General features: G+C 46.4%; 1 protein-coding gene across 2 annotated transcripts in view; it reads right to left on the bottom strand.

Moving 5' to 3' along the window:
• Positions 1 to 15,384, bottom strand: part of col28a1a (collagen, type XXVIII, alpha 1a) — an 89,333-nt gene that overhangs the window by 28,228 nt on the left and 45,721 nt on the right. For both annotated transcript variants that reach the window (XM_038275320.1, XM_038275319.1), the window contains 6 exons: positions 12,113 to 12,181; positions 8,671 to 8,739; positions 5,090 to 5,158; positions 4,945 to 5,013; positions 207 to 275; positions 55 to 123 (listed from right to left, as the gene is read on the bottom strand). In XM_038275320.1, the coding sequence (XP_038131248.1) occupies positions 55 to 123; positions 207 to 275; positions 4,945 to 5,013; positions 5,090 to 5,158; positions 8,671 to 8,739; positions 12,113 to 12,181 (414 nt within the window). The remainder of the gene's footprint in view (positions 1 to 54; positions 124 to 206; positions 276 to 4,944; positions 5,014 to 5,089; positions 5,159 to 8,670; positions 8,740 to 12,112; positions 12,182 to 15,384) is intronic.

Here is a 15,384-nt window from a genome sequence, read left to right as displayed (position 1 = left end):
GAAACCGAAAAGGTTCATTCAGATCTTAGAGTTGTTCCTTTTTTTCCTCCCTACCTTTGGTCCTGGCTGTCCTTCTCCTGGAGGCCCAGGCGTGCCAGGTGGGCCAGGTTTTCCTGTGGAGCCCTGGAAATTAAAGACATTAAGCAAATTACTAAAGGAAATTAAGCACTTTCCAAACACACCAAACAAATTCCATTCACACTGACCTTTGGTCCAGGAAGTCCAGTCCCAGAAGGACCTGATGGTCCTGGTACACCTGGCAAGCCTCTCTCACCCTGGAAAAAAAAATCCAACAAAATGTCTGATGATTATATTTCCTCACTTTCCAGATGCAGCTCAGTTCGTTTCTTAATTACCTTTAACAGGTATTTCCTAAAGGTTATTGATACAAATTTTTTTTTAAACTGTTATTTTTTCCAAAAATAATAAATCAACAGAACATCTATAGTGGTGCAGAATAAAGGTATTGCTTTACTGAAAAATATTAAGTATACAGAAGTACAGAGGGTAAAATAAGTATTAAACTCCACCATTTCTCTCAGTAAATATATTTCTAGACATTCTTTGACATTTTCTAGTGATGGGTTCAGTAACAGCGATGCATGGGGCCCATAGAGCTGCATGGGGCCCATAGAGCTGCATGGGGCCCATAGAGCTGCGTGGGGCCCATAGAGCTGCATGGAGCCCATAGAGCTGCGTGGGGCCCATAGAGCTGCATGGAGCCCATAGAGCTGCATGGGGCCCATAGAGCTGCATGGAGCCCATAGAGCTGCATGGGGCCCATAGAGCTGCATGGAGCCCATAGAGCTGCATGGGGCCCATAGAGCTGCATGGAGCGCGTGTCGTTTCCAGAAAGTCGTGTGTTCGATCCAGGAGCTTTTTCTGATTCACTTAACTGGGTTTAAAATCATATCTGTCAACATGATGCGCTAAAAAATGTCTCATCTTTTGCGATTTATCATTAAAATGATCCAGAATTCCCCTCCTTGAACCGTCACCCCTCTTTGAACCGCCACCTTAACGTGGTGGAGGGGTTTCAGTGCCTGGGTGATCCCAGAGGCTATGATGGAGCGAGGCCTGGGGTTGGGGTTCGTCGGCGAGCGCCTGGTGGTCGGGTTCTTCCTCGCGGGACCCGGCCGGGCCCAGCCCGAAGGAGCGACGCGAGGCCATCCCCCAGTGGGCCCACCACCTGCAGGGGGAACCATGAGGGACCGGTGTAAAGGGGATTAGGCGGCAGCCAGAGGCGGAGACCTCGGCGACCTGATCCGCGGGCGCTTAAAGGAATAGTACATCCAAAACATGATTAGCCTTCATTTTCTACTCACCCCCATGCTGAACAACACTCTGGAGTACTTTTTTGATATCTCAAATGCATCTGGAGATCTGGGAGGCTTCTTGCTGTCTGCTGACATTCAAATAATGGAGGTCTATTGTGCCTGAGACAGAAAGGTCCATAAAAGTCCACAAAAACGTGTCAATATTCCTCCATACTGCTCGTCCAATGTATTCCAAGTGTCCTGAGTGGGTAGCGTCCATAATTTACTCGAAACGAAGTAATTTAGAATGTTTTTAGAGCATAAACAGTAGTGTATAGGATTTCCTAAAAGCGCAACGAGCAGTATGGAGGAATATTGACACGTTTTTGTGGACTTTTATGGACCTTTCTGTCTCGGGCACCGTAGACCTCCATTATTTGAATGTCAGCAGACAGCAAGAAGCCTCCCAGATCTCCAGATGCATTTGAGATATCAAAAAAGTACTCCAGAGTGTTGTTCAGCATGGGGGTGAGTACAAAATGAAGGCTAATCATGTTTTGGGTGTACTATTCCTTTAAACTGGCTCTGGGGACGTGGAATGTCACCTCACTGGCGGGGAAGGAGCCCGAGCTTGTGCGGGAGGTGGAGCGATACCAGCTAGAAATAATTGGGCTCGCCTCTACACACAGCCAGGGCTCTGGAACCCAGCTCCTTGAGAGAGGCTGGACTCTCTTCTACTCTGGAGTGACCCGCTGGGAGAGGCGGAGGGCGGGGGTGGGGCTGCTTGTCTCCCCCCAGCTCAGCCGTCTTGTGTTGGAGACCCCGGTAGACGAGAGGGTCGCATCCCTTTGCCTTCGGGTTGAAGGGAGGACTCTGACAGTTGTTTCGGCCTATGGGCCGAACGGCAGTACGGAGTACCAGGCCTTCTTAGCATCCCTGGGGAGGGTGTTAGAAAGCGCCCCTCCCGGGGATTCCATCATTCTGCTGGGAGACTTCAACACCCACGTGGGAAACGACAGTGACACCTGGAGGGGCGTGATCGGGAGGAACGGGCCCCCAGCTCTGAACCCGAGTGGTGTCTCATTATTGGACTTCTGTGCAAGTCACGGATTGTCCATAATGAACACCATGTTCAGGCATAAGGATGTCCATCGGTGCACTTGGCACCAGGAGACCCTAGGCCGAAGGTCGATGATCGACTTTGTAGTCTTATCTTCTGATCTTCGGCCGCATGTCTTGGACACTCGGGTGAAGAGAGGGGCGGAGCTGTCCACCGACCACCACCTGGTGGTGAGCTGGATACGCTGGAAGAGGAGGAAGCCTGAAAGACTCGGCAGGCCCAAACGTGTAGTGAGGGTCTGCTGGGAACGTCTGGTGGAACCCTCGGTCAGGGACGTGTTCAACTCCCACCTCCGGGAGAGCTTCTCTCAGGTTCCGAGGGAGGTTGGAGACATGGAGTCCGAATGGGCTGTGTTCTCTGCCTCTATTGTTGATGCAGCTGCCCGTAGCTGTGGCCGTAAGGTTTGCGGTGCCTGTCGTGGTGGCAATCCCCGAACTCGGTGGTGGACACCGATAGTAAGGGATGCTGTCAAGCTGAAGAAGGAGTCCTATCGAGCCTGGCTGGCTTGTGGGACTCCTGAAGCAGCCAGCAGGTACCGTGAGGCCAAGCGTGTCGCGGCCCGGGCGGTTGCAGAGGCAAAACCTCGGGCCTGGGAGGAGTTCGGAGAGGCCATGGAAAAATCGGTTGGCCTCAAAGCGATTCTGGCAAACCGTCTGGCGCCTCCGGAAGGGAAAGCATTGCTTCACTAACACTGTTTTCAGTGGGAGTGGGGAGCTGCTGACCTTGAAGGAGGATATTGTCGGGCGGTGGAAGGAATACTTTGAGGATCTCCTCAACCCTACAGACATGCCTTCCGTGGAGGAAGAAGAGACGAGGTGCTTGGGGCTGGGTTCGTCCATCACCCGGGCTGAAGTCACCGAGGTGGTCAAAAAACTCCACGGTGGCAAGGCTTCCGGGGTGGACGAGATCCGTCCTGAGTATCTCAGAGCTCTGGATGTTGTCGGGCTGTCATAGTTGACACGTCTCTTCAACATCGCGTGGAGGTCGGGGACAGTCCCCCTGGATTGGCAGACTCCACAAGAAGGGGGACCGGAGGGTGTGTTCCAACTATCAGGGAATCACACTTCTCAGCCTCCCCGGAAAGGCCTATGCCAGGGTGCTGGAGAGGAGAGTCCGGCTGATTGTCGAACCTCGGCTGCAGGAGGAGCAGTGTGGTTTTCGTCCTGGCCGTGGAATGGTGGACCAGCTCTACACCCTCTGCAGGGTGCTTGTGGGTTCATGGGAGTTTGCCCAACCAGTCCACATGTGTTTTGTGGACTTGGAGAAAGCATTCGACCGTGTCCCTCGTGCTGCCCTGTGGGGGGTGCTTCAGGAGTATGGAGTCGGGGGCCCTTTATTAGGGGCCATCCGTTCTCTTTACAAGCGGAGCAGGAGTCTGGTTCGCATTGCCGGCATTAAGTCGGACCTGTTCCCAGTGCATGTTGGACTCCGACAGGGCTGCCCTCTGTCACTGGTCCTGTTCATAACTTTTATGGACAGGATTTCTAGGTGCAGCCAAGGACCGGCGGGGGTCTGGTTTGGGGAACAGCGGATCTCGTCCCTGCTTTTTGCGGATGACGTAGTTCTGCTGGCTCCCTCCTGCCAAGACCTACAGCGTGCGCTAGGGCGGTTCGCAGCCGAGTGTGAAGCGGCCGGGATGAGAATCAGCTCCTCCAAATCCGAGGCCATGGTTCTCCACCGGAAAAAGGTGGCATGTCCCCTTCAGGTTGGAGGAGAGTCCTTGCCTCAAGTGGAGGTGTTCAAGTATCTTGGGGTCCTGTTCAGGAGTGAGGGAAGAATGGAGCGGGAGATCGATAGACGGATCGGTGCGGCTGCTGCAATAATGCGGATGCTGCACCGGTCTGTCGTGGTGAAGAGAGAGCTGAGCGAAAAGGCAAAGCTCTCAATTTACCGGTCGATCTACGTTCCTACCCTCATCTATGGTCATGAACTCTGGGTCATGACCGAAAGAACGAGATCCCGGATACAAGCGGCTGAAATGAGCTTCCTCCGCAGGGTGGCTGGGCTCTCCCTTAGAGATAGGGTGAGGAGCTCGGTCATTCGGGAGAGGCTCAGTGTAGAGCCGGTTCTCCTCCACATCGAGAGGAGTCAGTTGAGGTGGCTCGGACATCTTCTTCGGATGCCCCCATGACGCCTCCCTCGGGAGGTGTTCCAGGCACGTCCCACTGGGAGGAGGCCCAGGGGACGACCCTGGACACGCTGGAGAGACTACGTCTCTCGGCTGGCCTGGGAGCGCCTAGGGCTTCCCCCAGCAGAGCTGGAGGAGGTGTCTGCGGAGAGGGAAGTCTGGGAGTCTCTGCTTAGTCTGCTGCCCCCGCGACCTGGTTCCGGATAAAGCGATAGACGACGAGTGCGAGTGATTCAGAATTTTGGAGCCTAAAAGGAATAGAAACGCTTTAGCTGTTTTTATTTTCATTTTCTCCTTGTTCCATCCTCATCCTCAGGAGCCTCATGAAATGTGTTATTTTTCTTCTGAATAGGTAGATAAATATGTGCTAGTGTTACCTTTAGCAGACGTCTCTGCACAGGGAAGACTATGATGGGAAAGACTATAGAAACCAAAGCTACCTTTGCTCCTGGTTGTCCTTTTCCTTCAGGTCCCGTTTCTCCCTGCAGTCCTGGCAAACCTGGCAGACCCTGATGATAAAGATGTTAATGTAGTGTCCTCTGCTGCTGTAGCTGCTCTCTGCTCACCCCCCCCTCCCACTGTTACCTGTGGCCCAATCAAGGAGTCTCCCTTTGGTCCCTGCGGCCCAACAGCTCCAGTGCTTCCTTTGCTTCCCTGAACATGAAATAAGAGGTCAGAGAACCAGACTGAATAAACAGCAGATGAAGAGTATTCTAGCAATTGATACTAATCAATTACTAATTGATGCAGTTTTACCTCTCACCATCCTTTTCTATATTCTCCATTCTGATTGTTAGATATTTCATTTCTAGTTCTAAGGTTTTGCTTCAGTTCAGGTTGGTTTTCTTCCCTGTTTCGCCCCAGTCCCCCTTTGCTCACTATTCTCTCTCTCCCTCAGCTTGGTTCTTGATCGTCCTCAGCTTTGCCCTCTTCTGATTGCCACACCTTTCTCTCCCTCCTAGTATTTACTGGAATCCTCCTCTTTGTTGCCTGCTGCGTTCATGCCCCGTTTCTTTTATCTGAGTAAATTATTTTTCTCTTTAAAAGCTTTATTCTGTATTTGGGTTCTCACTCAGGCGGAGAATAATCCAGAGGCCTTTCCAATGGAATTGGGCGGAATGTTTCTCTCTACTAAAGCTCCTGTCACACCTTGACGATTTAGACCAGCGTCTGCCTGACCTACGAAAAATCTTGCCACAACGCTGGCATACGTTGGATAAGTTATGGGTACAAGTTGTGTAAGTTATGAGCACCCTGAAACACGTCGACATATAGCGAGTACGTCGAGAAATTTAGCTTGAAATGCCAGCGTCTGCCATCCGTGGTCTGTCAGTTCCAGGTCAGTTATCTGATGGTTGACATCCGTTCAGTCTCAGTTCCTCATCAGTCGTGGCGTCTAGCTGATCCTAAACCTCTGAGTAACTTATCCAGAACTTCTCTCCAACGCATATCAGCGTATCTGACGTGTTCCAGACGAGCGCTGAACGTGTTTCTATCTTCCAGCTACTGTATAATGGCGTATTGGCAGCGTTTTGGTATAAAGGGGGTTCACAGGAGGAAACCGTCAGTTCTCCTCCAGACTTCATCCCCATCATAGGGTGAGCCAGAAGGGGAGTGATGGATCCTCCCTGCGTTCACGCCCACCACCAACACACTTCCTAGCAGACATGACGCCCAATCTGCTGCCACCAAAAACCTTCTCTTTATTCTTTATCTTTTTTTTGGCGGGTGGTAAACAGCAGCTACGTTAATACCGCCATCAAAGATATCTTTTTATGCAGGCCGGGCGCCTGAGGGGAGCAGCTTTAACTGAGGATGCAGTGCAGAAGTTAGGACAGAAGTTAGGACAGTTGGACTGAAGTTCTGGACTCGTTATGAATGATCTATGTTTACGCCCAGAATAGAAAAAAAATCCATAGAAAGTTCAACGTCTGCCAGCTTTTTAGGAGATTCTGGGACGTCAGGCAGACGCTGGAGAAATCAGCAAGGTGTGACAGGAGGCCTGATCTGAAATGGGAAAGAAATGGATGCAAAACAGAGAAGTGAAAAAAAAAAAACAGGGTTGAAGGTAATTTTTTGAGGCGCTCTGGAGTTTTAGAAATCCACAACTCTGGTGATTTGATTCCTGTTATTAGAAAAAGCAAGAAGCTTTTAGCTGTTGGTGAGAAGATATGATTAATGTTCTTCCTGTGTGAAAACTTTGCTTCCATGGTCTCTTCTTCTGTTCCCCTCGTTATGACTGCAGAGATCAGTAAATACAGGTGTCAATACTTTGTGTTGCTTATGTAATAAAAAAAAAAAACTAACTTTCTATGCTAATCAGCTTAATTATCAAATGTCATTATCCAAGTCTTAATACGGATGATTTAGGCATACAGCTCATGAAAACCCAAATTAAACTTGATCAGAGTTAATTAGTTGATTCAGCTGATTAGGTGCATAGCTCTTTTAGAGAACTTTTTCATGATTGCTAATTTTGTGAGATAGGAATTTTGGGTTTTCCATGAGCTTTATGCCAAAATCATCCATATTAAGACAAAAAAAGACCTGAAATATTTCAGTTAGTGTGCAATGAATCTAAAATATATGAATGTTCAAGTTTTATCATTACATCATGGAAAATAATGAATTTTATCACAATATGCTAATATTTTGAGAGGGGCCTGTAATAAATAATGTCTGGATTGGTAATATATCACATTTCTGAAAGTACGTCCCTGTAATAATTACACACTGGAGCTTGAAGTGAAAATGTTTTACGTTTAATCATCTGTAATGAAATGCATCTTTTTATTTTATTTTATTTATTGAGAATGGAACTAGATTAATTTTATCTAAATATAGCCTTCATATAAACATCATACACTATATTGCCAAAAGTATTTGCTCACCTGCCTTGACTCACATATGAGCTTAAGTGACATCCCGTTCCTAATCCATAGGGTTCAATATGACGTCGGTCCACCCTTTGCAGCTAGAACAGCTTCAACTCTTCTGGGAAGGCTGTCCACAAGGTTTAGGAGTGTGTTTATGGGAATTTTTGACCATTCTTCCAGAAGCGCATTTGTGAGGTTGCACACTGATGTTGGACGAGAAGGCCTGGCTCTCAGTCTCCGCTCTAATTCATCCCAAATGTGTTCTATCGGGTTGAGGTCAGGACTCTGTGCAGGCCAGTCAAGTTCATCCACACCAGACTCTGTCATCCATGTCTTTATGGACCTTGCTTTGTGCACTGGTGCACAGTCATGTTGGAAGAGGAAGGGGCCAGCTCCAAACTGTTCCCACAAAGTTGGGAGCATGGAATTGTCCAAAATGTCTTGGGATGCTGAAGCATTCAGAGTTCCTTTCACTGGAACTAAGGGGCCAAGCCCAGCTCCTGAAAAACAACCCCACACCATAATCCCCCCTCCACCAAACTTTACACTTGGCACAATGCAGTCAGACAAGTACCGTTCTCCTAGCAACCGCCAAACCCAGACCCGTCCATCAGATTGCCAGATGGAGAAGCGCGATTCGTCACTCCAGAGAACGCGTCTCCACTGCTCTAGAGTCCAGTGGCGGCGTGCTTTACACCACCGCATCCGACGCTTTGCATTGCACTTGGTGATGTATGGCTTGGATGCAGCTGCTCGACCATGGAAACCCATTCCATGAAGCTCTCTGCGCACTGTTCTTGAGCTAATCTGAAGGCCACATGAAGTTTGGAGGTCTGTAGTGATTGACTCTGCAGAAAGTTGGCGACCTCTTCGCACTATGCGCGTCAGCATCCGCTGACCCCGCTCCGTCAGTTTACGTGGCCTACCACTTCGTGGCTGAGTTGCTGTCGTTCCCAAACACTTCCATTTTCTTATAATACAGCTGACAGTTGACTGTGGAATATTTAGGAGCGAGGAAATTTCACGACTGGATTTGTTGCACAGGTGGCATCCTATCACAGTTCCACGCTGGAATTCACTGAGCTCCTGAGAGCGACCCATTCTTTCACAAATGTTTGTAAAAACAGTCTGCATGCCTAGGTGCTTGAATTTATACACCTGTGGCCATGGAAGTGATTGGAACACCTGATTCCAATAATTTGGATGGGTGAGCAAATACTTTTGGCAATATAGTGTATGTAACATGACTTTGTTTGTTTTTCACATGACTTTAATGTGTGGTCGCTTTACTTTAGGTCCAGTTATTCCCTGTCCAGGTTCTCCAACTGGTCCGGATGGTCCGACAGGGCCAGGATCTCCCTGTTAGGAACAACAAAACAATTTTAAACATAATAAAAAACAAATCTACTTGCATATCACACAAAAACGTTTAGTTCAAACAAAGATAGAAAACACCCCTTTAGAGTGGTTCCTGGGAAACCTATTGCATTTAGCAAATCCTAAAATTATAACAGCACTTAAAAATTAACCAATCAGATCAAGGTGTAAAAAAAATGGGTAAACCAAAAAGTAATACCTGAAGCTACAAGTGCAGCCCCTCAATTTTTAAATCATTGTTCAAAATGTGCTTAGTCCCCCACATTCTCATCCTCATACTTTGGACCTTGTGCTGACAGAAGATTTTCCTTTTTGTTAAAGCTTATAGATAGAGTGGCTCAGGTTATCCTGACCTATCTCTATACACTGTGTCCAGAATTATTAGGCAAGTTGTATTTTTGAGGATTATTTTGATTATTGGGCCACAATTTTGTTCTCAATCAACCCAAAAGACTCCTTAATATCAAAGTTTCATATTTTTGGATGTTGATGTGTTTCATTTTAGATTTGGCCATTTTATGAGGATTTCCGTGCCTGCAGATAAATATTACTTTGATGAATTATTAGGCAACGTTATAAAAAACAAATATATACCCATCTCCCTTGTTTATTTTTACCAGGCAAACCAATATAACTCAAAATTTAGAAATAAACATTTGCGACTTTCAAAAACAGAAATAAACAAATCAGTGACCAATCTATCCTCCTTTCTCCACCATGACGCTCTAAATCCTTCCATCCATAGATTCTGTCAGAGTCTTGATCTGTGTGTGATCCTCATGGCGTGCAGCAGCCTCCACAGCCTCCCTGTAGATCTCACCTTTCATGAAGGACCACAGGTTCTCCATGGGGTTCAGATCAGGTGACCAAGGGGGCCATGTCATTATTTTCTCCTTTTAGCCTTTTTCTGGCCGCCACGCTGTGGTGTATTCTGATGCGTGTGACGGAGCATCGTCCTGCAGGAATATCAGGTGTTTCTGGAATGATGGCGTCTTCTTCTTGTACCGCTGTTTGAAGAAGGTGTCTTCCAGAAACTGGCAGTAGGTCTGGGAGTTGATCTTGACTCCATCATCAACATGAAAATGTCCCACAAGCTCATCTTTGATGATAGCAGCCCATAGCATTACCCCACCTCCACCTTGCTGGCATCTAAAATTCTTGAGAAAGTAGTTGCCAAACAAGTGTGCGATCACTAGCCTCGTGAGATCAGAATGTCTCACGAGCTTTCAAGATTTCACTCGCTAATCAGTCTGGAGACTCTCCGTTGAAGAAAATTTGGAGCCGTTCACCAAACGAACGTCCAATCAGCGTTGGCTTTGAGGCGGGTTGAGGTGTGACGCAACGAGAAGCGTGACAGTTCAGTCTAAAGAACATGGCGGCTTCAGCCGATGAAACTAGCGTTAGCGTGGCTATCGAGCAAGTTTTATCGGAATTATTTCTGAAAGTATTTCTGAAAGAAGAGCAAAACACTGCTCTGGAGGCTTTTCTCAGAGGAAAAGATGTTTTTGCAAGAGTTTGATCTATCAATTGGCTTGTGGTTGTGTTTTCGTCGTCGCTCTGTTAGTACGTCATATGCTTCGTTGATCTGATTGGTTTATTTGGCCCGTCTATCACCAACATAGGCCAATCAGCTCACCAGTATTTTCGCCCCTTCCTAAAATTACTTCAACTGAAGGTTTCCAGATGGATATGTGGAGCAAATCCATCTGGAGGAGTCAGGTTAAGCGATCACTTCCACAATAATGAACTCTCTGAAGAGTTTCAGTCTGGCCTTAAAAAAAGTAAAAAATCTTGGTGTTATTTTTGATCAGGACCTGTCATTTAAATCCCATATCAAGGAGGTTTCTAGAATTTCCTTCTTTCATCTGAGGAACATTGCAAAAATTAGAAATATCCTGTCCAGGGGTGATGCTGAGAAACTATTCCATGCATTTGTTACTTCAAGGCTGGACTATTGTAATTCTTTACTATCAGGAAGTCCACAAACTGTAGTTAAAAGCCTTCAGCTGATCCAAAATGCTGCAGCCAGGGTTCTGATGAAAATTAAAAAGAGAGATCATATCTCGCCTATCCTGGCTTCTCTTCATTGGCTTCCTGTTAAATCAAGAATAGAATTTAAAATCCTCCTTCTCACATATAAAGCCTTAAATGGCCAAGCTCCATCTTATATCAGAGATCTGATTGTTCCTTATGTTCCTAACAGAGCACTTCGCTCTCAATCTGCAGGTTTACTAGTGGTTCCTAGAATTTCTAAAAGTAGAATGGGAGGCAGATCTTTTAGTTCTCAGGCTCCTCTCCTGTGGAACCAACTACCAGTTTTAGTCCGTGAGGCAGACACCCTGTCTACTTTTAAGGCTAGGCTTAAAACTTTCCTTTTTGATAAAGCTTCTAGTTAGAGTGGCTCAGGTTATCCTGAGCTATCTCTATAGTTATGCTGCTATAGGCTTAGACTGCTGGAGGACATAGGGACCCCCATTTCATCTTTCTGCTTCATTCTCTCTCTGTTCTCCTATTCTGCAGAATCTGTTAGTTCAATCTCTAACCTTCTGCTCTCTCTGCTTTTCCTCAGAGTAGCTTTGCCTCGTCTGTTCCTGTTTGGCTGTGACGTCATCCTGGAAAGAAACATCAGCTGTGCTGCTTCTATCAACACCCTTGTTTATAGATGTTGGAGATCGGCCTGTTTTCCAGTGTGGTCCTGTTTCTCTGGCCGTGACTGAGTGGATGTGCTCTCTTCGTCCTCTGGCATGGGAGCTGCCTTGGAGCTCGTCTGCCTGGCTGTGTGTTTCCTGGACGGGGCCGCCTTTTACAGCTGCTTTTTGTATCTCTGCTTCTGTCTCCTTGAACCCCAGTCGGCCTCGGCAGATGGCCGCTCACACTGAGCCTGTTTCTGCTGGAGGTTTCTTCCTGTTAAAAGGGAGTTTTTCCTCTCCACTGTCGCTACAAGCATGCTTAGTGTGGGGGATTGTATTTGAGTCAATGAGTCAATGCAATCAACTGGTTTTCCTTAGATAGAAAACTTTGTATCAACTTGACTGTATGATCTGGTTGAACTGTAAAGTGCCTTGAGATGACATGTGTTGTGAATTTGGCGCCATATAAATAAACTGAACTGAACTTTAGAGCTCATCATACGATGAAACAGCTCTGGTGAAAGTCACTAATGATATTCTCATCTACATAAACATACAAGTCAAATTCTCATGCATAGCCTTGTGAGGAAAGGAGAAAGAAATATGAAGAGGGTTCTGAATGTGCTCTATTAATTAATTTTCTACTAAAAATTAATACATGAATAAAAAAATGTATAATAAATTAGTGTTTTAATAATGTGAAAATAGTTTATTGGGTGTTTTACCTTTGTTCCAGCAGAGCTTTGTCCAGGAGGTCCCGGTTGGCCGGTACTTCCTGGGCTTCCTGGTTCACCCTGAGTCAATAAAACATTAAAGTAAATCGTTTTTTACTAAGAGACAGCCATTTGATGCCAAATTCAAAAGATGAAAAAATAACACATATCAAGAGTACAAACCAGTTTACTGGAGACTATCAGTGAATGTTGTGAAAGTATTCAAACCCTTAAACTTTCCAAACATTTGCCAGATTTCAAGCTATAGATATAAAATTGTATCTGTTTGTGAATCAACAACAATTTGGACACAATCATGAAGTGGAATGAAATTTATTGGATATTTTAAACTTGAACAGATAAAAAACTGAAAAACTATGTTTCTGCAGTGATCACAGCAGCAGGTCCGTTTGTCTCTATCAGTTTTCAACATCTGGAGCTCGGTGAGGTTGGATGGAGAGCGTTTGTGAAAAGCAGCTTTCAGGTCTTTCCTCAGATTCTCGGTTAGATTCAGGTCTGGACTTTGACTAGGCCATTCTAACACCTGGATGTGTTTCTCTGTTAACCGTTCCATCTTAGCTGCTGCTTTCTGTTTCTGATCATCATCTTGTTGGAAGATAAATCTCTGTCCCAGTCTCTGGTCTCCTGCAGACTCCAGCAGGTTTTCTTCCAGAATGCTCCTGAGTTTGGCTCCATCCATCTTCCCATCAACTTCATCCATCTTCCCTGTCCCTGCTGAAGAAAAGCAGATCCAAACCATGATGCTGCCACCACCATGTCTGACAGTGGGGATGGTGTGTTCAGGGTGATGAGCTGTGTTGCTTCTACACTAAAGATAACGCTCTGAATTGTTGCCAAAAAGTGTGATTGTTGGTTCCATCTGACCAAAGCTCCTTCTTCCAGATGTTTGCTGTCTCTCCCAGGTGGCAAACCTTAAACCAGACTTTTTATGATATCTTTCAGAAATGTCTTCCTTTCATGAAGGCCAGATGTGTGCAGCATGTTGTCCCATCCTCAGCTGTAGATCTCTGCAGTTCCTCCAGAGGGATCATGGGCCTCTGGGCTCCATCTCTGATCAGAATGAATGTTCAGAGGGACGGCCGTTCTTCATAGAGTCCCAGTGGTCTGATGCTCCTTTGTAATGGGGACCAGGAGTCCCATTACCCCATGAAATATGATTATTGATTTGGTGTTATTTGGTATTAAGTTGGAACAGATAGTTGGGTCGTTTGGGTTCTTTATTATAGTTTTGTTTGGACATTTTTAAATGCATTCTAGTGAAGCAGAACGACCGGCCATGCTGGTTGTTAGTATAATTATCATTTGATAATAATCATTGAAGATGTGTGAGTTTATCACAGGGCTGCCTGTTGCACATCAGAACTGACGTTTTAGTCTAATTAGGAAAACTCCTCTGTGTGGATATACAGTTATAATCTTCATTTTGTACGTGGCAAAGATTTGGAAATGGAATGAGAGCGGCGACCTATTTTGATAAGGCTGGAGCCATGGATGTCTAATCATCTGCTAACATGTATGATGTAAAATATGATGATGTGGCAGATTGGAGATGTATAAAATGCCTTTTTAACTGTTAATCGGGGCCACTTCCTGAGAGTCGAGCCCAGAGGTGAGCAGCTGCCCTCTGTAACTCCAAGCAATTTCTCTGATCTGAGTATGATTAGAATATCTGTTGTCATGTCTCCTGTTTATTTATTACATAGAAGTTATGAAGTATTATTTAAATAGTTTGTCTGAGTGATCTCTTTTCAGGGAAAAGAACCGGAGAGATAGAGCATCAGGGAGCAGACATACACTGATTATGTATATGTTAAGTTAAAGTATTTACCTTATTCCTGGTTTGGCTCCTGGGCAGGGCGTGGCAGGAAGTGCTCCAGGTGCTGTTTAAACGCACCTTGAGCACTTCCTGCCACCAAATTGATCAGGAAGGTAGGTTTGGATAAGTTGTGTTAAATTTGATGGGTTTTTGTGATTGACCCTAGGTTTTTTTAATTGTATTGATTTGTAAGCATGTAAATATTATTTTGGGTGTCATCTCTTTTTTTATCCACTCTCTGCCAAAGTTCTGTCTTCACGGATGACACTAAAGTTGTCCAGGGAAACCGCTGAGTCCGGGACAAGTCCAGCTAAAGGACATGATACTCATGTCCCTGTACTTCCTCTGAAAGCAGGTTAAAAGCTGTTGCGGAAAGTTCTTAGGTTTCCCATGACAACCGATGGTAAATATCTTTTCCTCCGCTCTATCCTGCCACCCCTCCAGCTGCTCCGTTTTCTCCTCATTTCTGCAGGGATGTCTGGTCTCACAGTGTGGTGGGGAGCAGGGCTGCTGCGCATCAAAGGAGGTGGTCCCGTGTCTTAACAATGGGTTTGGAGTCGCAGACAAAGGGGTCCCCCATTGCAGCATCAAAAAGTGCCGAAGTAGGAGAGAAAGCTCAACACTATAGTCCCAGAAGTTGGGATTCCAAAAAGAGAATCTAAGATGGAGAAAGCAGTAAAGGAGAGTATGGAGCCGACGTAACAGGCTGCTCCATGCACAGCGCCATCATCATCCCATTTAGCCCCGAAACGTCCGTTTCTTCTTCCCTCCAACCCAAACATTGACCAGCTGCTGCCTCTGCTTTTCTGCTCCGCTGCTCTGTCAGTGGAGGACTGACGGTGGAAAGCGAAACATTTGGACAAGTTCAGCAGGGACACGGAGCAGGAAGAGGCTGTGGCAGGCCGAGGAGAGTCTCTATGAGAAAACTGGAAGGAGAACAGCTGAGGATCAGTATTAGACCAGTTATTCTCAGTTAGTCTATAGCTAGCCCTGGCCAGCCGTAGCCTCTACCCAGACTTCAGCGCTCTCTCTGCCCAACAGGTTTCCCTGATCAACCACTGTGCTCCTTCGCTCTCTTCCTGAGCTAGCATTGGCAAGCTACCGCCTCCTAAGTTGTGATTTCGTGGCTCCAGAAGGGGGGCACAGCCGGCCGCTTCGTCCCGGTTCTGGTGGCCTCTCAGCCAGTGTTCTGTTTTCCTCCTGCTCCTGTCGAACCCCAGATCATCTCCCCTTACCTCTAATGTCCAGGTGGTTTGTCCCATTCTGGCCACAAACATGGACCAAACGCAGGAGAACAGGTTGCTCAGAGAAAAATACATCAAAAACATAAAGACCAATGCCTGAAATCAGTCTTCATAATGACCCGCTGGTTCCCGGTCGGAGCCGATGTAAGTCTAGCTTACATAGATTATTTAATAAATAGTAGAATGTAGATTTTTTATAGGTC

This window comes from Cyprinodon tularosa, unplaced genomic scaffold (genome assembly GCF_016077235.1).
Source record: "Cyprinodon tularosa strain WSP-4 unplaced genomic scaffold, ASM1607723v1 ctg952, whole genome shotgun sequence".
NCBI lineage: Eukaryota > Metazoa > Chordata > Actinopteri > Cyprinodontiformes > Cyprinodontidae > Cyprinodon > Cyprinodon tularosa.
Note: the sequence above shows the minus strand (reverse complement) of the source record. Positions and strands in the feature narration are given on the sequence as shown.